The sequence below is a fragment of the Squalius cephalus genome (assembly GCF_949319135.1).
Source record: "Squalius cephalus genome assembly, chromosome: 4".
NCBI classification, from domain to species: Eukaryota; Metazoa; Chordata; class Actinopteri; order Cypriniformes; family Leuciscidae; genus Squalius; species Squalius cephalus.
In genome coordinates this window covers 29,910,546-29,931,742 of record NC_137125.1, presented here as the reverse complement: position 1 = coordinate 29,931,742, position 21,197 = coordinate 29,910,546, and the positions used below count along the sequence as shown (strand labels likewise).

The 21,197-nt window shown below is 38.6% G+C and overlaps 1 protein-coding gene and 1 long non-coding RNA gene across 3 annotated transcripts; one reads left to right on the top strand and one right to left on the bottom strand.

Moving 5' to 3' along the window:
• The first annotated feature begins 1,794 nt into the window (after positions 1-1,794).
• On the top strand, positions 1,795-13,419 carry LOC307157103 (zinc finger MYM-type protein 1-like). Of its 2 annotated transcripts, none has more exons than XM_079868864.1 (5): positions 1,795-1,852; positions 2,574-2,713; positions 3,147-4,749; positions 4,828-4,930; positions 10,990-13,419. In XM_079868864.1, the coding sequence occupies exons 2-5, from the start codon at positions 2,629-2,631 to the stop codon at positions 11,515-11,517; spliced, it is 2,319 nt and encodes a 772-aa protein (XP_079724990.1). In that variant the 5' UTR covers positions 1,795-1,852; positions 2,574-2,628; the 3' UTR covers positions 11,518-13,419. The 2 variants fall into 2 exon arrangements, with proteins under 2 accessions (XP_079724990.1, XP_079724991.1); XM_079868865.1 differs by having other exon boundaries at positions 1,824-1,852; positions 3,192-4,749.
• Positions 12,983-13,680, bottom strand: LOC307157117. The gene is made up of 2 exons (XR_013820871.1): positions 13,404-13,680; positions 12,983-13,356 (listed from the first exon to the last, which is right to left on the bottom strand). It is a non-coding gene; the product is annotated as an uncharacterized lncRNA (long non-coding RNA).
• Between the last annotated feature and the right edge of the window lie 7,517 nt (positions 13,681-21,197).

The following is a 21,197-nucleotide window of genomic DNA, read 5'->3' as shown; positions in this document are numbered from 1 at the left end:
GTCATATCTTCTCTCTTGTATCTCAGGACCAGAAGTGTATAAGCGTGCACTTAAGGAAGTGGAAATAGAAACATGTCAACCCGTACAACTAGTCAATACCGGACCTGCCTGGTTTGCAAGTACTGCTTGAAAGCGCAGCATCCTCTGGTGTTGTATGAATGAAAGAAATTACATGTAAGAGTTTATTGCGCCATAATGCTCACATCGCCTTATTTGGGATAAAAATATAACAAAAATATTCTTCTCTCAATATATTTGAAGTAAACATCCATAAGTTTTTATCCGAATGAGCAAACTTTTGGACTAAAAGCCTTAAGGGATGTTAATATAACAGAACACAGAAAGGCATCACAGTTAACAGGTTAATGTAACATGAAGAGGATGGTAGTATTGCTCCCTTTTGCTCTCACCCTGTTGATCGGCAAGTCCTGCCGATGGGGTGTCTTAATGTGTAATTTTCTCTAAATCCAAAAAACTCCCATACTGGCGAGCTTATTTATATGGAGTGTGGGTAGAGACTCTCCTCTGTCTTATCGGACAGCATGATTTTGCACGGCAGTAGTAGCGGTGCGCTGCATCTTCTGCTTAATAACAGATGGCAGCGTTGAGGTACAAAACCACCACCTATTGTACTTTGGGATGTCAACCAGATACTGGCGCTGGATTGTGTATGTGTAATATATCATATGTGTACTATTCATTTAAAATATTACGTTCATCACAATATATTGTCACACTCTTAATAAACAATATGTTTTTGAATATCATATCACTTATAGTCAACACCAGTATATTGCGAAACTCCAAATACAAACACAATTTCTCCCCTCACAAATGCTTAATTTGGAATAATAAAGACATAGTACCACCAGAAAAGACTCGGTTTTTAGTTAATCAGATTAGTTATTTTGTTGGTTTCACAACTTTTGAACAGTAATGGTCATTTGTATTTTATGTAATTTTATGTACCTTTCAAGGAGTACATGAACACTGGAGATTTAGCAAACTGTTCTAAGATAATTATTATAAAAAAAAAATGTTTTGTCTTTTAAATTTATACCTTCCAATTTAAGACTAAGTTTTTTTTTTCTATATAGTTTTCTAACAATATAAGTTCTGAGGGAATGGCATTAATCACCATAATGCCATAATTTGAAATCTTAGTCTTAGTAAATAGGAAGGTATAAATTTAAAAGACAAAAACATTTAATAATTATCTTAGAACAGTTTGCCAAATCTCCACTGTTCCTTTAGCTATTGGATTTTGGAGATCAAAATTTCAGGATGTCAATTGGAAAGAGACATTTAAAATCTTTAGATGCTTTTGTATAACTAATAAAATTAGGGAGGTATCTTTAAAGATTGCTCACTGGTTTTATCCTGTAAAACTGGTGTTTGCAAAGTTGTGTAAAGATATCAACTTGAAATGTGTTTTCTGCAAAGAGGGAAGAGAGCATTGTTCATTTATTTTATGAATGTACACAAAATTATTTTTACAACTTATAGAAAATAAAAATGTTGACTTTAAAATGTGGTATATTGTAAACTTACCTATTATTTATGAAAAATGTGTATTATTATAGATATTATTTTCTCTGTTTTTCATTTTTCTTTTTATTATCGTTGTATTTGTTTCTTCTACTATTTGATTTGATCTAACTGATGTTATTATTTCCTTTCTATGTTCAGTTTTCAAAAGATTGCAAACAAGCAAATACATACATACATACATACATACACACACATACTATTGTTTTAGAAAACAGCGTGTGAGCAGGACTTTTATTTTGATCTGGCAAAATGACGTCGTAAGGTTGCGCCGCGCTGCGTGTATTGTTTTGGCTGAGGAAAGGTTTGTGTTTTTTCCAGCATGTTTAAATCGATAAAACCCCAATTCAGTCAAATGTATAGTTTTTACTAGTGATGTAAAATGAGGGAATTATTATTGAATATAATATTGCAATGCTTTAACTAACATTATGTTTATTTTTGTGAGTAAAGCTCATCTGCACAGTAACAGAAAAGAAACAGAGAAGGTGCGTCTTATTTCGCTCCCTATATCTTGAATTAGGTTATCGTAAACGAATTTGGCTACTGACTTTTATTGATGAGAGAAAGGGAGCTTTTCGGAAGACCGAGTCAACTTTAATCAACAAGGGCTTTGAAACATTAACACTTTTGAAGCGCTTGAATCACCACACGCTGACGACACACATGCTGGTCAAAGCCGTTTAATTCAACAAGAACATCAACCATGTGTAATGACAACTTTTACAAACCAACAGCAAATATTTTGGTGGAAATATATTAAATGTAATCAATAAATACAAATATAAGTCATAACTAAATATGAACCGTCGCTGTATAATTTGTTCTTTTATTAATTTGCAGTGCTAGTTTTGAGTTTTTTTTTTTTTTTTTTTTTTGGTCTAATCAGGTAATTTAAGATCACTCTGACTGACTCTTACCAGTGCACTAGCTACTGAACTATGGAGCTGATTGAGACGCACCCTAAGATTTAGTTTTGATTTGTCTTTTCTTTCCTTTAATTATTCACATCTTAATCATGACAGAGTGTCTAAACACCTGGTGAAGCAACTGAGATCCATGTGACACACTATTATAAAGATGGCGTTTATTAAAGAGGAGAGTGGAGACATCAGGATTGAAGAAGTATTCAGTGTGAAACAAGAAGATACTGAGGAACAAACAGGTTGGTTTCATTCTCAAAACTTAACTCAGTCAATTGATCCTTATTAAAATATTGGCCTCTACAGAAATGAATGATATATTAAAAAAATTGTCAAATGAGCAGTGGCGGTTGGTAAATAGAGGGCGCTGCCCCCTATTAAGTTAATCAGAGAAGAAAGCTACTTTAACATGTTAACAATAAGTTAAATATATCGCAAATGAATAAAGAAATAAAATTTAGTCACAGTATTCCACTATTAGTCATATTAAAATGTATTTAAAAATAAATAAATTGTTTTTCGTTCATATCTGTGTGTGGGGCATGTGCAAGAGCATGTGACTTGAGGCTGAGCTCTGATTGTCTTGCGTCACATTTTCCTCGGGTCGCAGCGCTCTGCGCCCCAGACCCTCACACTTTTGATTTTAGCGAATCAATGTTGTTTTTATATTTTTAGCCTCATGTGATTGGACCGTTCTCAATGACTCCTATTCCCGCACAGTGGCTTGTCAATTGACTGGTACTGATCAATGTGGAAGCAAGCAAGCGCAATTTCTCTTCGAGATGAAAGAAAATTCAGTTTTATCTTTACAAAAATACCCTTTTACAAAACGTTCTCACAAAGAAAAAAAAAGGATCAAGGAGCTTGGACCAGATCAACCCAACTTGCATATTCAGCAGAAGTCAAGTAATCGCGGGCGAATTTACACTCGGGCCTTCTCCAGCACTTCTTACGGCAAGCGGAGTTGGCTAGCTGGATGCAATATAAGTCATGCCTTTTATTGTTTTCCCTGTTTGCTGTTTCAAAATCCTGGCACTGAAACGTCGTGGACAACGACAGGGGTCCGCGACTTAAAACATCTTTCTGAAAAGTGCAAACGGCATGAAAGCAGCCGCAGCCATCTTGACAACGCTATGAGACTACAGTTTTTCGGGAAGCTTAGCATTGCTGAACAGCTAGATGAAGGCTACAGGATCGGCATTAGAAGGCACAATGAAGAGGTCGCAAAAAATCGGCACATCCTTTCTAGGATAATAGACTGTGTGAAATTTTGCGGCGCGTTTGAGCTGGCTTTGCGCGGCCATGATGAGAGCGAGAGCTCAGATAATCCCGGGATATTCCGTGGCTTGGTGGATTTTGTTGCTTCCCTTGATGGAGTGTTGAAAGAGCACCTCGAGAATGACACTTTGTTTAAGGGAACTTCGAAAATGGTGCAGGACGAGCTGTTGGACTGTATGTTGTCTGTTGTGAAGGAACACATAATCAAAGAAGCACAGAGCAGCGATTTTCTCTCGATCCAGGCCGACGAGACCACTCATATTGCCACACAGTGCCAACTTGTGCTTGTGCTGCGCTACATTGATGCCAAAAGCAATGTCCAGGAAAGGTTTTTTGAGTTTATTCCACTGCATTCGGCTACAGCTGATTCCATTGCCACAGCACTGAAAGAGCGTCTTGCTGTCATCCTTCCTGAGGATAAGAAGGGTAAACTCATCTCCCAAGCATATGATGGAGCCAGTGTGATGAAGGGTGCCACTGCTGGTGTTCAAAGGATGATACAAAATGTCTACCCAAATGCCCACTACATCCACTGCTATGCACATCAACTCAATCTAATAGTACAACAGGCCACTTCTCACATAGCCAAAGTGAGAATTTTTTTCTCTGACCTTGGAGGATTTGCCAGCTTTTTTTCGAGATCACCAAAGCGCACAGATGTTCTTGATAAAGCAGTGGCCCATAGATTAGCAACTTCAAGCAATGTTAGATGGAACTTTCACAGCTGTGCCATCAATACCGTGTTCGAGCACAGAGAAGACCTCATCTGCTGTTTTGAAACCATACGAGACTCAGGTGACTTTGACCCTGTTACCGTCAGAGAGGCAGGAGCCTTTGCCATGCTGCTTGAGGATCAGGATTTTAAGTTCTTTCTGCAACTTTTCCACAACATCATACCGCATGTGGAAGTCCTCTTTACTCGACTCCAGAAGAAAGACATCGATTCGGTCCACATCAAGAAGAGCATTCAGCAGTTCCAGCAGGACATACAGAAGATCAGGTAGCAGCTATATTCCTTCTTTTGTGATTTTTGTTATTATTATTATTATTATTTATACATTGTCTTATTCCTTTTCAGAAATTCTCACCCTTCCCTGGTTGACCAACGCAGTACAGGTGGTTCTAAAGCGAAGAGGCGCCGGTCGCTCAGTCCAGAGGTCCATGAACGGATTGCATCAGAGGTGAGTTTTATTGTAGTCCATATTACACTGCAGTATGATATTTAATAAAATAAAATACATATTTTAGCTTGTACTCCAACATTTGAATTTTGCATTAGATACTTTAGGCTACTTCTACATTAATCCGGATAGATTTGAAAACGGATTATTAGATTCAAAACGCTCTCCGTCCGTTTTCAAGTGTTTTCTAAAAGTTTCTCATCCACACTGAAACGTCGGAAAACACTAAATACACCTTTACTGCGCATGCGTAAAACCCTCATAAAAGCTTACTGAGATGAGAACAGACAGAACAAGACATAATGAAGTTATCATGCAATTCTTCTGGCAGGATCATTTTATTCAACAAAATATCTCACCATTCACTGATGCGTCCAGGTTGCACTCAGTCACCATATGTTTGGTCTAAAAACAGTGTTTTCAAATGTATCCATTTTGGAGGGCGTTTTCAACAAGTTTTGTTTTTGGTGCTAAAAACGCTGTCTCGTGCTTCGTTCACACCAAACGCGAAGTCTGGCGTGAATGATTTCAATGTTAAGACAATGTAAAGACGCTTTTACGCACGTCTGGAGTTCCTGCGGCGCGAATAAGGCGTTTAGCACGGCTCGGTGGATGCGAATTCGCCTCATTCGCGAATTGAGTGCGTTACGCGCAAATTATTTTATTTGGTGTTTTTTGTGCATTCATGGGTTTGACGCGAATTCGCTTCTGACGCCCGAGTTGAAAAATCTGAACTTTGGCGTCTGTTCGCACCGCGTTAACCAATCAGGAGCCTGCTTGCTGCTGTCACGTGGTGAAGTGAAGGGATACTCATTCAAAATGGAGTATAGCAATACAGCAGAATATATTATTCAATATAGCAGGGAACTAAGTATCACTAGGAAGTGAGTATATACTAGTGAGTATCACTAGAAAGAGCGCCAACAGTCGTATCCATACCACAATTTGAAAAACATTGATAGGTTTTCAATATTTAATATACTGTATATAAAATTTCATATACATTTTCTAACCGAAGACAGATGGACAGGCGCTCTGCAGCTGGAATAGAGCGCTTGTAGTTGGTGTCCTGAAGGGTGATCCTCGCTCCGATGCGGTAACTCTCTCGATGAATGCTCGATCAACATCAGCCATCTTGCAAGCAGATTTCGCCTCAGACGTGCGTCAATTTCGCTTCAAACTTTCGCTCTGGACGCGCGAACGGATTCAAAATGTTCAAGCGTCCAACTAGACGCGGAAGACGCGAATTTGACGCGCTATTCGCGTTTGGTGTGAACGCACAGTCAGTGTGGACAGAAGGCCAAAACGTTGAGAAAAAGATGCGTTTTCAAATGAAAACGTATTAGTGTGGACAAACTCAACAAAATTTCCACATATGAGGTGTTCGTCAGAAGCATATCTCCAACTATTAGCTCGATGACGACTGGGACCATTATTCAATAATATTTGAGCCTTTGTCTACCTTCCCCCCTGCCCTACATACATTCAGCCTTTATGTAAATCCCGGTCTATTCACTCGTCTACTGCCAATCTTTTTTCAGAATTTTATTTAATGCATTTTTCAGATAATGTCTCAACTGGGCTTGACACTGAATCACTGGTTGAAGCTTTTAATAAGTCTTGTACGTTAACACTTGATAATGTCGCTCCACTTAAGTTTAGGAGGGTCAAGGGTGTTTCACAGCCTTGGTTAAACAATGTCACTCACGCTCTCAGACAAGAGTGCAGAAAAGATGAGCGCAAGTGGAAACGAGACAAGCTTCAGGTCTCTTATGGCATCTTAAAAGATTGCTTAACAAATTATCAGCGAGCTGTAAAGGATGCTAAAGACAATTTTTTTCTACATTAATATCTGAAAATGCAAATCGACCTAAAGTTTTGTTCAATACAATTAATTATGTTTTAAACCCAACCAAAAATACTGTTCTGGATGTTACACAAGAGAACTGTGAAACATTTCTATACTCCTTTACTCACAAAATTGAGCAAATTAAATATGGAATTGTACTTGCTCCATATAATCAACCATAAATGACTCCACTATCCAGCTCTGACTAATTTTAAACTAGTTACAGCAGAACAATTAGCAGATGTAGTCTCCAAGTTGAAGTGTTCCAGCTATAAGATGGATTCCCTTTCTACACGTCTTTTTAAAGAGGATATTATGACTTTCAGTGCCAGTGTGACAGCTATAATTAACAGCTCATTAGCAAGTGGAGTTGTTCCTAGCAGTTTTAAACACGCAATCTTACATTTGTTACTGTACGTTCACACCGCCGCCGACTTGAGCTTCCAAAGTTACCGGAATTCATTCATTTTCAATGGAAGCTGGCTTCTCTCAGCTGCAAGGAGCGTCAAATCCATCGGTGTCGCGTTTTGGGCGTTTTGAGCGTCAATCAGAACAGGGATGGAAATTAGCACCCGCCACCAGCCAAATGCGGGTGATTTTGTGTTGTGGCGGGTAAACTCGCTTCACCTACCGGCCACCGTGGCGGGTAAATAAAGATAGCATACTGTTTCACACGGACGGCGGACACTTTTAGAGGAGGCACACCTTCAAAAAAAATGTGGCGTTACATTGCAGGCGTTAAGAGGTCTGCAGAGAAAACATCTTTGCATTGACTTAACATTGAAATCACTCGTGCCTGACGCGCTATTCGCGTCCGGTGTGAACGCACCAATGCGACGGTGGAGCGTTTTTAAGATTTCCACTCTGGAGGGTGGTTTCACTTTTTTGCGTTTTTAAGCCCCAAAAACGCCGTCGCCGTCTAAACGAAAGGCACATCTGATAAAATATTTTTACGTTTTCACCCACGAGCGTTCTCGTGTAAACAGGGCCTAATAGTTTCATTGTTGGGACTAAAAACCTAAAACTGGAAGCCATAAAAGACCACAAATCACCCAAATGCCACATCCAGGTAAAAAAGAGAAATATATATAAGAGAGGAAGAGTGTATAAGAGAGAAAGAGAAAATGTCAGTATTTCATTGAGACTTGAGATTAAATAAACTGCTTAAGTATTGTAGATCTTGTAGTATTAATTTTCACATGCAGTTACACATTGTCGGTTAAAAACAAGAAAGTGGCTGGTAAAAACATTGAGTGGCTGGTAGATTTTGAAATCCACCAGCCACAGTGGCCGGTGGACAAAAAAGTTAATTTCCATCCCTGAATCAGAAAGTAGCTCAACTTTATGGTAATAAGCTATGACGCGGTTCAGCGGCAAACGCCAGCAACCAATCGGAATATAGACATCCTTCGCGCTGGCTGATTCCGGAGAAACATACGATGTAAACTTTAGTTCCTACCAAAACATTAGTTCCGAGAGAATGGAGGATAAGCTGATCATCGCTGTTGCTGGGTTTCCTATCATTATCAGATTGCACAGTTTAACCATCATAGAGTGAAAGTTTATCATTTGCATGTGTTTTTAAGTCCTGTCAGTTTAACATGGCGCGCTTGACAGGGCATATATAAGAACGAGCAGAGAGAGAGAGAGCCCCGGCTAATAATAATAATAGCTAATTATTCCTTTTTTCCCGACCAAATGTGACCAAAACGGTTATAAAAATGCTGTTGTTATAAAAGGTTTCTAGTGTCAATGTATTGCTTGTTTTTTCTGTTTACATTTCATGGTGTGACACTTCTCTTCTCCCATGATCGAACATAGAATGCTGCTACGTCAGAGCGGCCAAAGCGTCAACAAGCTTCCCCGTACTTTTTGACAAGCGTACTTGACAGGGCGGCCAGAGCTTCTTTGCAGCTCAAGTCGGCGGCGGTGTGAACGTACAGTTAAAAAAAACCTTTTCTGGATCCGGCAATACATGACAACTACAGACCGACCTCCAAACTGCCTTTCTTGTCAAAGATTTTGGAGAGAGTTGTTTATTCACAGCTCTACTCCTATCTAAATACATTTAACATTTTGGATACATTTCAGTCTGGTTTCAGATGTTTGCACAGCACTGAATCTGCATTATTGAAGGTCACAAATTATATTGTACTCTCCATGGACTCAGGTTCGCCTGTTGTCCTAGTTTTGTTAGATCTCAGTGCTGCGTTCGATACAATCGACCATGATATTCTTTTAAATCGTTTAGTGTATGGTGGGCATCCAGGGGACAACCATCCACTGGTTTTCATCCCATCTAAAAGAAAGAACATTTTCTGTGAATTTGGGCAACTTTTCTTCTGCATCGGCTCAGCTACTATGAGGTGTCCCTCAGGGGTAAATTTTGGGACCCCTGTTATTTTCATTGTATATGCTTCCCCTGAGCTTTATCTTTCAGAAGTACAACATTTCTTATCACTGTTATGCCAATGATTCCCAGTTTTATTTCCCTGTGAGTATTCTGAGAATGCCTTAAATTGTTTTAAAGACATCAAAAATTGGCTGGCTAATATTTTTTTACAATTAAATGAAAGCAAAACTGAAGTCTTGATCTTTGGTTCCTCCTTGTCCCGTTTACCTGGCCTAGCTGTCCAGTTAGGCCTGTTATCGATGAACGTACAAGATCATGTGAGGAACCTTGGAGTGATTTTTGACTCATCTCTACTTTTCAATAAGCAGATCAGTGCTGTTGTAAATAGTAGTCTATTTGTGGTTGGCAGTGACATCGTTGAATAAATATGAGCACTGCACGTTTCAAAGTCAAAACGCGGCGCTGGTGTTTTTATATGAATGTATCTGAAGTGAACTGACGGTCTTTAGAAAAGTTTCGATGTTATTTCAATCGAATATTTCTTTATCTTTTCTGATAAATCAGCGTTTATGAGCGTTGCTGGTTTGTGTACAGCCGTTACCGGGGAAACCACTGTTTCTGTCCTTCGTAAAGTGCCTCTTGCTGGCACCTCCACCTTGTAAACAGCCTTGCAAACCTGTATTAATACTAGTGTGGATTTTTTTTCTACAATATTCACTCATGCCAGTAAAATAGGGTATTCTAAGTCAATCTACTGCAGTATTTCCTCTCAATCAGTAGAAAATGTGGTTAACACCCAGTCATGCTTGGACAAAATTTATTTATTTATTTATTTATTGCACAAGTCATACATAAATGTTTTTTCATTCATTCATTCATTCATAACGTGCATGAACGAATAAAAAAAAGGAACAGGAAGAAGAAAATCTTATGGTACCTGTCACTTATTTGTGCACATCAGAAAAAAATAAAAAACAGCTGCTTTATAAATGGATAATACCGTCATATACAAATAGAAACCGGTATAATTTTGAAAAAAAATTGGTCATACTGCCCAGCACTAATTTATATCAGCATTTTTTAGGCTCGAGTTTGTCTAAAAGATGGTCATTTCATTTCGTCTGGATGCCAGTTGTTCACAAAGTCAGGACCTGTAACTATGGACACACACACACACACACACACAGCTTCTTCAAGGTTGGAGTTGGTCGAGCTCTGGCTCTGAACAAGAAACCTTCACAAAACATAATAAGATTTCAGTGAGAGGTTCAGACAATATTCATCATTATTCTCTAGTGATTGAAGATGAAAAGTCATTTAATATTTAGAAGGATAAATATTGATAATTAACTTGATTATAAATTACTCAAGATATACACTGAATCAGAAGTGGACTCAAGAATCTAACCTTTCAAAAGTTTACTATGCCATTTATGTAGGATCAATTGGAAGAATTAAAATTTTTATTTTTATAAAATATTTTTATATTATTTAGATATGACTTTAACTTAAGGATCTATTCTTTGCTACAGTATTTAAGCAAAAATATTGTAAAATCATCAAAAACATAAGACATTTACAAGTACCCATAGAAGGTAAATGAAACAATGCAGTTTAACTTGTTGCAAAGGTTTATTGTCTTTTTGAAAGCTGCTTCTGTTTTTCAGCAAGGTGTTTTATTATTCTAGTTGCACAGCAATTTGTATATTTTACAATATAGCCGAAAGTGGCAATCATCAGGGTCCAAGCACAATGGCTTCAAACATTGAAACTGGTCTCCCTTTATAACTTAAACTAGTCATTTCAAATGTTGCAGTCATCACTACATAATTTATTTATTTTTATCCTCCACTGTAGGTTTGCGATACCATACTGGGACACATCATGGAACGGTTCTCCTTCACAAACCACCTTGTTAGTGCCACCTTGCTGCAAGGGGATAGGTTTGAACAGTTCATGGTGGTGTTTCCTGAAGATGCACTGAGCAGGACTTTGAAGGCCTATCCAGTGCTCAATGGGAGTAAGCTGAAGACAGAGCTTAGTCTCATCTACTGCAAGGAAGACTTCAGAGCCTGTTGTGGTGCTGTGGATCTACTCCAGCTGTTTATTGAGAACAATCTTGAAGAAATCTTTTCAGAGACTGTCACTCTCCTAAAGATCCTCATCACCACACCCATGACAACAGCAGAAGTTAAGAGGTGCTTCTCAACCTCGAAAAGAGTTAAGACTTTTCTGAGAAACAGCATGAACCAGGAGATGTTGAATGCATTGGCCATGCTGTCAATGGAAAAGAAACTGGTGACTGAGATAACTGACTTTAACCAGAAGGTCATTGAGAAATTTGCAAGCCAGAATGAACGGAGGGCGATATTTCTTTACAAGTAGTGTTATACTGGCCAGTGTTTAGGCAACATTACAGTGTGTGTTTGACATTGTAAACTCATATTGAACTCAAATACATTGATCCGTGGTACCTTTATTTTTGCATTTTGCATAGTGGATTTTTTGCATTTTTAGCTAAGCAGTAATGATGCATCATCACCTGTTAAAAATATGTAACAATTGCATTCAGTCCTTCATTACTAACAGTTGGATTTTCAGTTTGTTTTTAGCACCAGCCGCCACTGAGAATTACAGTATTGTGAGTATTTGGCGAGTATTCATGTAAACATTATCTGTTATGTCTTAAATGAATGCTTGGTTAACTGTTGGGGAAAACATCTGATGTGTAACATTATATTAGATCTGTGCATTACAGTTGCCATTACATGCAACACAATATACACATGGTTTTCATAGCTCACCATAAATTAAACAAATACATACACATCATGTGATAGCTATAACTTACAAATAAATGCACAGCCATTCACATTTGTTCTCTGCATCGAAAATATATATGGACACGCTGTTGCATTTTTGATAACTTGAGGCTTATTTTGGCACCGCATCACTCTCAAGATGCAAACTGTGTTGATGAGCAAGCTGACGTGTCATCAAAGTATTATAGTGTACTTTGTACTCTGTGGACATGTAGATTTTAAACCAAGACGAAAATGGCAGAAAAAAGCTAAAAATGAACCATGCTGTCTGTCTCATTAATGTTAATCAAACAATTGTGGTATCATTGAAAACTTTTTTTTATATATATTTCTTCTAGATAGAAAGATATGGGCTGAGAGACACGCAGCTCAAACATACTATCTGCAACTGGTTACAAAGCATGTAACGCTCTTGTTTTTAAAAAAATATCTATTGGATGAACTCACACCTCGATTGGACTCATTTATATAAGTACGTGCTGTCAATTGTAAAACTTCACACACAAAAAACAACCTGTGGCAACATTGTAAAAGTAGCCCAATTCCACTGAAAAACCGCAGGCTTGGCAACACTGGTTAGAATGTGGTTGTGACATCAGCTGTTTGATCATACAGCTGAATTAACATATTCAAGCAGCTACTTTAATTTCTTGACTTAAATTTTTTTTTCCAGGATTCACACTTGTAAGCAATTGCTGCTGTAAATCCCATAAAGTGACTGTGAACGCTAGGGGTGGGCGAAAAAATCTATTTGCATATGAATTGCGATTCTATCTTCTACCTATTCGCATCGATGCACAAATTAAAAAAATACACTTTAACTTTGCAGTACTACTTCAAATTATTGACACATTAGTGTTATTAATCACAATAAGCTGCGAAAAAGGACTCCATGCTGTGTGCTCACGCTGATGGACACACAGCCGAAGCGCAAGCACAGATGCCGCCTCTTAATCTCAAATTATCTATGCACAAATGCACATTCAATTATGTCAAAATGCACATTGTGTGGAGTATTCATGTAAACATTCTGTTATTTCCTACATGAACATAAACAGTTAGGAGAAAATTGGATGTGTAACAGTATATTAGATCCGTGCATTCATTCTTAAAGGGACAGCAGCCTCATAAACTGCTGCCATCATTAGTTGATAAAAAAAAAAATCACACTGCTCTTCACTGAATCACTTTTGTATCTTTAATATCAATCAATTTCTATTTAATTCATACAGTGAAGACTACAGTATTTTATTTTTACATTTGATTATTCAATTTATGTAGTAGTTAAATAGACCTAGGCTACTGTACTGTAAAACTTTTTGTTTAAAGTCCCCCTGTAGTCAACAATTTAATCCCTTAAAACTCATCTTTGATCACCAAAATGACATTTAAATGTTTATTCCTTGAAAAAAAAAAAAAACTTAAAATTGCTTAAATGTAACTTTACACCCTTGCCTCATTAAGTATACGGGGTTCTATTAATATGCAAATTTGCCCCGCCTCCACTCACACACTACACCTCAGAGATCCACTCGTTGATTTGATTGGTTACAAGGTAGTTTGACGTGATGACAGAAACTACAGCAATTTCAACCCGCGTTTTTGAGACTGTCTTTTGTTCACTGGAGTTTTATTTTAAAAAGGATTTTTCAATTGCATTTGTCCTATTGTTTGTAATTTGCTTATTTGTTACTATTTTTAATATAACAAGTAAAATAAAATTGCCTGCCTTGCTTTATTACAGAAGGCTACCAGTTATGTGTGTAATGATTATAGTCATCTTAAATGGCATGTGTTTTATAATATTAGGCTGACCTAAAATGGGAAGAAAAACTAAACAAATTTCAAGGTTTTAATTTAATTGAGTGGGATTTTTTTCTTCAAGACCCATTAAACTGTCAACCGCAGTCAAATAGGAAAAGTAACACAAACCAGTTAACTACAGTCAAATCTATGCATATATCAAATCAAAATTTGATTTAAAATCGAGAATAGATTTTCAATCAAATCCCCAGCAAACACATTTACGTTGTGGCGCGTTGCATTTCTACTATGACGTTGCTGTCTACGTGCACATAGGGGTGGGAGATATTGACAAAAATGAATATCTCGATATTTTTTTCCAATATCTCGATATCGATATTCAGACGATATTTTTGCCATCCTTCAAAGAAATGTATGCAAACTGGCAAAGAAGGTCCAGTTGGTCTTTTGACTTGCTGCATTTGACCTATTATTGTAGGCTATAGAAAAAACAATAAAGGAGCTAACTAAACAGAATCTGAGGTAGCCCCTACTTTTTCCACTTACAAAATAAAACAATAAAAAAAACCGGAACTAGGCACCTCTTGCAACAGTGATTATTAAATCAAACAATATTGTTGATGATGATAATTCAAAGTAAAAAAAAAATATTTTCAGAACACAATAATTCCATCCATTTTTTCCCCAAAACGCCTTTTTTTCCTCAAAACGCTATAAATCCATCCATTTTCTTCCAAAAATTGATGGTTTGTCTTTTTAAAAAAGTCTTTTGTCTTTTATTTTTCGTGTTTGCATTTATGAGGAAAAAACAATATCACGTGACAGTTCTCCATTATGGACGCGCGCTCTGAAAGCGGCACTAAAAGACTTTCAAACTTTCACAGAGAACTCAAAACAGAAAGCACAAAGCCTTTCTTTAAAACGAATTTCGTTTTGTATTAATTGTATCTTAATTTTAATACATTTTTCATTCACCAATTTCCTGAATTTAATACATAAAAAGTAAATATAGGCTAGCAATCACAACATAAGGTGCTTGAACTGGAGATATCATCATGAACCGAACCGAACCGTAGCCTACTCGCCTCACAGGCCTAAAAAATGTGAAATATATTTACAGAAAGCTGGTTCTAAACAAAACCATCCAAAACAAAATAAAATAAAACTATGTAGCCTAATAAATGTGCATTTCTCCGGTGCGTTCACTAGCCTACTGCGAAGATAGCGAGTCAATAGTAGATCGTCAACTTCATCTTTGCAGCCGACACAGAAATTAATAAACAATTAAAATGTCTTATTGCAATATTTTACGTATTCATAATCATTACTTTTGCTGGTTCTTTGAGGCAGCTTTTTAGGTTTAGCCTATGGCGTTTTGGAAAAGAGCTCTTCACATACAAACACCGTTTCACCAAGGCACAGCGGCCCTTCAGCACATAAGAACAAAAAGAGAAAAAGCACGGACTTACTAATTACGAAACTTTGATGTGGTTGAACAGGTGAAACAGTCACAAATTCCTCTGCAACTCAAACCTTCTCAGTACGAGTTATGAAGGAAGAGAACAGCATAGCAGTTTTCAGCGCGTCCTCCTCTGATTGCTGTGTTGTGACTGAAAAAGTGCGTGCGGGAGCACATGCGCAAAACGTAGGTTTGTAAAATGTCCTTTTGTAAAATGACATATGATAAAATAAAAATAATTAATATATAATTTTCCAAAACGGTGTTGCGCATGTGCTTCTGCGCGCACTATTTCGAATTTACGTATGAATGTGCGTTTTTGACGACACGGGACCATGGGCTGGGCCACTTGGAGGTTGCTTCCGGGAATAGTACTGCCCTACAGTATTAAAAATCACTACATATAATTGTTTAGAAGGTTATAGTGTGCGTTATTTGTTTTCTCTTTAACTTCTATCAGCTCTTTTCATGTTTGGGGGGTCGGATTGTACAAATTATGAAATATTCGATATCCCAATTTTGCATATCGTCCAGACAACAATTTGGATATTATCGTCTAAACGATATATCGCCCACCTCTACGTGCACACAACTTTGTAACAACGTAGAATTGTAAGACGCTACAGGCAGTAGCAACGGTGTTGCGCGAGATTAAGCATTAAGAACAATTTATTTATTAATTAATATTGTTTATCTTTACTATTATGTATGGGCCTAACAGTGAATTAATTATAATCAGCACCTGCAAGTGTACACTTTGAAGAGTAAAAATGACATAGAAGGTTAGCTAATTCAACTTTATTAAAACTACATAATTCCAAAAGTCATACATTTGTGAAAAAAAACGAAACAAAAAAAAATATACGAATATACAAATTTCTTGTAAGTATACTAAATAAAACATAAAAAGCAAAGGCATATCAGAACATTTAATGAACAAAATCGGGTTCTGTACATAGTAGACGGGAGCATAGTCGAAAGCCAGGCAATAAAGGTCGGTAACGGGAATCAGTCCAGGGAACATCAACAAATACAGAGGAGAGATGCAAGCCCTGAAACCAGTAGTTAGGCATGAGTCCGAAACCAGATAGACAATCCGGGACCAGAGAGGGTGGCACTGCAGGCACAGGTAAACTTGGAGCTCACATGACAGGAATACAGGGAGTGACTACCGTTAACTAGCATGAGCAGACATGAGAAAATCCAGCAAAGAAACTAATGAGACTAAATAGCAGACAAATCAAAGGAAAAATTAAACGGGTGTGCGAGTGGTTAAAAAAAAAAAGTTTTTTCTGTGCGTTTCCAAAAAAGAAAAAAACATTAACGTGCAACAAGTACGCTCTTAAATCGCTGTCTGTTCAAGGAGTGCTGAAATGTTGATTACTCCTCATTAAAGTCATTTTGGCTTCATTTTGGCTTAATTATGGCATATAACGTTTGGCATAAAGTTAAAATATTTGTCATACCTGACCAGTAGATGTTCAAAACTTTCCCTAACGGTAAGGATTAAAGGATATCTGAATACTAAAATAAAAATAGCTAACGTTAGCATACACTGGTACTTTAATTTACACAAGATCGCAAACTCACTGAATTATTAGCTAACGTTATTCTGTCCCTTCAGTTAGACAGAACAAATAAATGGCAGATTAGACAAGGAAGTTGTAGGTTGTGTTTGAATAACTACGTATCTTATTTAGCTGAGGTAAATTAAACGCAACACTCGCATCACGTATCCTTGAAGAATGAAACAGCCCAACAGTCGGTTGAAATTTAAAAGGCTGATTCTCGCTTCAGGGCAATGATGAGTACATATGTTGTCCAGACACCCTAGGCACAAACTTAAACAATGGCCCTGAACGGTGGTTCAATGTCAACATAGCACAACACAACGTAGTTATAGCAGCCTTTTGGCCATGTTCAAATCAAATTGTGTGGTACCAAAAGCTTCCTGTCATAAACAGAGGAGGACAGACGAGGTAAGTAGTAAATATAAAGCTTTCTTGCAGGAGTGGATGAAGAAGTAGAGCAGTGAGGCAACACAGGTGAGTCAACATGGTCGGATACAATATCCTCGGGCAGTACTTCCGGCGCTTCGAAGGTGGTGGGTTGGCCCTTCAGGGGGACAAGTTTGCAGGCTTTGGAGAAGCGATCCACGATGACGAAGACACAGGGGTTGGATTCAGAAAGGGGAGATCTGTCATGAAGTCGATCCCGAGATGAGACCAGGGACGTTAAGGAATGGGCAGTGGTACCAGCTTTCCTTCGGGAAGCTTGGGCATGTATTGGTACTGGCACCGACCGAGCAACCCTTCGAACATCGTATCGGGAGATGTCCTGGGTCATAGAAGCAAGAGGGTTCGCTGACTACCTGGGTATCCAGAGCCCGGAGAGGGGTGAGCTGAGTCCATGAGGGGCAAACGACAGGTGGATGGAACGTAGATTCACCCCTCAGGACCTCCAGGCGGAGCAGGTTCAGCCTGAGTGGCTTGGTTGATTTGATCGTCGATGGACCATTGAATGGGACTGACTATCATGGCTGGAGGGAGAATGGGTTCAGGATCACTGGATTTGGGTTTGGGATGATACAACCGTGACAGGGCATCGGCCTTGAAATTCTTGTGTCCAGGTCGGTAGATGACTACAAAGTCAAAAATTGTGAAGAATAAAGCCCATCTGACTTGGCGTGGGTTTAGGCGTTTAGCTTCACGAAGATACTCTAGGTTTCTGTTGTCAGTGATTACCTCAAAGCGGTGATTTGCTCCCTCTAGCCAATGTCTTCATTCCTAGAGAGAAAGCTCGATGGCGAGGAGCTCTTGGTTACCGATGTCATAATTCTGCTCTGCCGGGGACAGCTTCTTGGAGAAGAAGGCACATGGATGGAGACGTTGGAGATTCCCCTGCCACTGAGAGAGGACCGCTCCGACTCCAGTGGATGTGGAAGTATGGATGAATCGCTGTTGAAGTGCCTCTTGGATGTACTCCTCCATGGCCTTCTGCTCCAGGATGGACAATGGGTAAACTCTGCCCTTGGGCAGAGTAGCCCCAGGTAGTAGGCCGATGAGGTGGTAGTTGAGACGACAGCAGTAGAAACGCCCGGCTTAGACCTTGGAGTAGGAAGGGGTCTTGGTGACTCGTGACTCAGTAGTGGAAACAGGAATCTCCCCATTGAAGGATCTCACCAGAATTCTAGTTGACCTTTGGTTCATGTTGCAGCATCGACAGGCTTTCCAGGATGATGTTAGCGGTGGATCCTTCCAGCACCATGAACGAGATCTCTGAATGCAGGCAGCCGATGGGGTGGGGGAGAAGTGACGGATGCGACCACGGCCCAGCGGTTTTCCCAGAATGGTGTGAATTTGTAGGTCTTGGGAACAGCGTTTCCTCTTGATATTGAAGAAGGTGTTGAGATTGGAAGTTCCCCGCTGAGCCAGAGTCGATGAGGGCTTGCGCTGAAATGAAAGAACGGGGTGTTAAGACTTGAACGGTTGTCCTTAGGTGGAAGTTGAATGGTACTCACCGCGGGGCGTGGTGGTCGAGTTGGGCAGCTGGTGATGATATGTCCTTCTCCCCCACAATATAGACAGAGGTGGTTCAACAATCTTTGTTGATGCTCTGCAGGAGTAAGGTGATAGGAACCCACCTGCATGAGTTCAGGTGCTAGAAGGGCGACAGATGGTACGGAGGGCGGAGAATGCAGTGCGGGTTGTGGTAATGAACAAGACGAACCCACTGCAATCCTCCACTTCACTGGTGTATGTCGCTGGTCGGGCCATGGGAACAGCAGAGGCAGCAGCCGAAGGAGTGGGTGTTGATGGAAAAAGTGACTGTCAAACTGCCTGGACTAGATTGGCGAACAGATCCCCGCTCGTGCCTTTGGCTTCCTGCATGTTGGTGGTCTGGTCTTCTGTCATAAATAGAGGACAGATGAGGTAAATAGTAAATATAAAGCTTTATTGCAAGAGTTGATGAAGAGGTAGAGCGTGGAGGCGACAGGGGAGTCAACAGGCAAATGATCTGATGTAAACTTAGCTGGCTGGTGATATGGTGTTTCTCTGTGCAGGTAAAGGCTAGTGATGGTGGCGGACGAACAGTAGAACACAACTGGATACATGGAACAGATGATGGCAGGCAGAAGACTGAAGTCGGATCGGGAAGTTCAGATAAGTCTCTCTGGTGAGTAAACAAGTAGGGTCTGTAGATCATGTTGTAGACAAGACCAGTCAATGAGGTCTTCTTCTTTCTTGTTTTACGACGGTTGGCATCCAGCTTATTGGTGCATTACCGCCACCTTCTGCCCCGGAGTGTGGATCAGATAATAGGTTTACAATCTACTTTCCTTTCCCTTTTTCCCACTAATGCACTCAAATTTACCCATTCACTCATACCCACACACACATATCACCAAAAAAAAAAAAATCCTTAACCTGTTAAGCTGCAACCCCACTTTTGAAAAATCCCCAGAAATGACATACCCAAACTGAAACAGATACAGTTCATGAACCCTTTGTACTAAAAGCACAAGTATGGTCTCATTTGAAAGCTGACACCTGGCAGTTTATTGTAAATGTAGAATTAATTATTGTCATAATGACAAAAATTGTTATAAATAGCTTCAAAGTTTTGTAAAGTTATTAGAAATTAATTTTAATGAAACATCCTCATGAAAATAAAATTGAAGTTGGCACTGGAGCAATCTAGAAATGCACTACAGCTAAAGCCACATGTCTAAACATTTTATGTTTAAAATCTGAAGATAATAAGTCCAAAACTCTGTATTTAGTTACATGTTTTTCAAGACCATGTCAAATTACTTTATTTTGATTTGACACTAAAATGCTGCTGATGTTTAGTCATCTTCTAAGTCATCCATTCAGTCTTATTGTCTCTATTGTTTTGTGGTGCAAACAAGCCCCATTCAGTCTCAGTCTCCCCCTGCACACATTCACACCTATCCAGCCTGGTTATGGCTCGAAATATGCATTTCTTTTGTCTGCATTATAGTTACTAACGACTGGCTATTCACATGCTATTCATAGGGTTTCAGTCCCTAATTTCTTTTCTCAAAGTTCACCTCACATTTTAAATAAAGAATAAAGAACATTCTTGAATAAAGAAACTTTCAGTAAGCATTCAAAAAAACATAAAAGTATAACTTCTAGGTTGCAGGTGCACCTAGGGCTAGCTAGCATGTTAGCTTAGCACACCATCAATACACGACAATTTATGAGATTAAAACCATGTTTGTGCTCCAAACTTACTTTAAAACGCAAGATGAGTGTTTTAAATAATCTTCTGTGATCTAATTTGGCTTCAGATAAAAAAATCAGACAGAAAATATACTATTGTATACTGTTCTGCACAATGATAGTCTATATAGATTAGCATTACATTATAAATATAATCTATTATTATGAAAATACCTGGCATGTCTTGAAAAACACAGGTAACTCAAATATCATTGCAATCATGTTTATTATCTTCAAAACATCTGTATCTGCATTTTACAGCGCGAACTCTGTAGCTTTGTGTGTATCAGTGACGTCCTGGAATGTCACATGATCATGGCTCTTCTTCATGTTCTATATATGGACTATTATTGTGCATAATAGCGCCCTCAGGCTATTGGTATGAATTGAAAACACAGTATCAGAGTATGCAATCGCTCATAATGATTACATCGACGCATTTGGTATAAATTCAATAAATATTATTCCTGTCTATAGAAATATGATGTGAATCTATGAGAATATATCAATATTTCTCCAAGTCTGCACATTTTTGAGCTAAAGCCCTGAGGGACGTTGTTTTGTGTATCGCTGTCATGACGACAGCACGGGAGTTTTTTATGAATGAAAGCAGCTGACGCGCATAATTCATATTAAAGGTATCGACTCATTTTTTCATTTCATAACTCCTGACACAAATTAAGAAATAACTGTCGCTATAAGTTTCTCAGAATACAATAGTGGTCAAATACTGAAACTTGAGTCTTATATCTTTTTAATGATGTATAGTTT

Bases quoted from the DNA above. Each gene is read 5' to 3' on its own strand.
- LOC307157103 (XM_079868864.1), top strand. From the start codon at position 2,629: ATGGCGTTTATTAAAGAGGAGAGTGGAGACATCAGGATTGAAGAAGTA. The intron at 4,750-4,827 runs GTAGCAGCTATA...ATTCCTTTTCAG, and splicing joins CAGGACATACAGAAGATCAG to AAATTCTCACCCTTCCCTGG. The intron at 4,931-10,989 runs GTGAGTTTTATT...CCTCCACTGTAG, and splicing joins ATGAACGGATTGCATCAGAG to GTTTGCGATACCATACTGGG.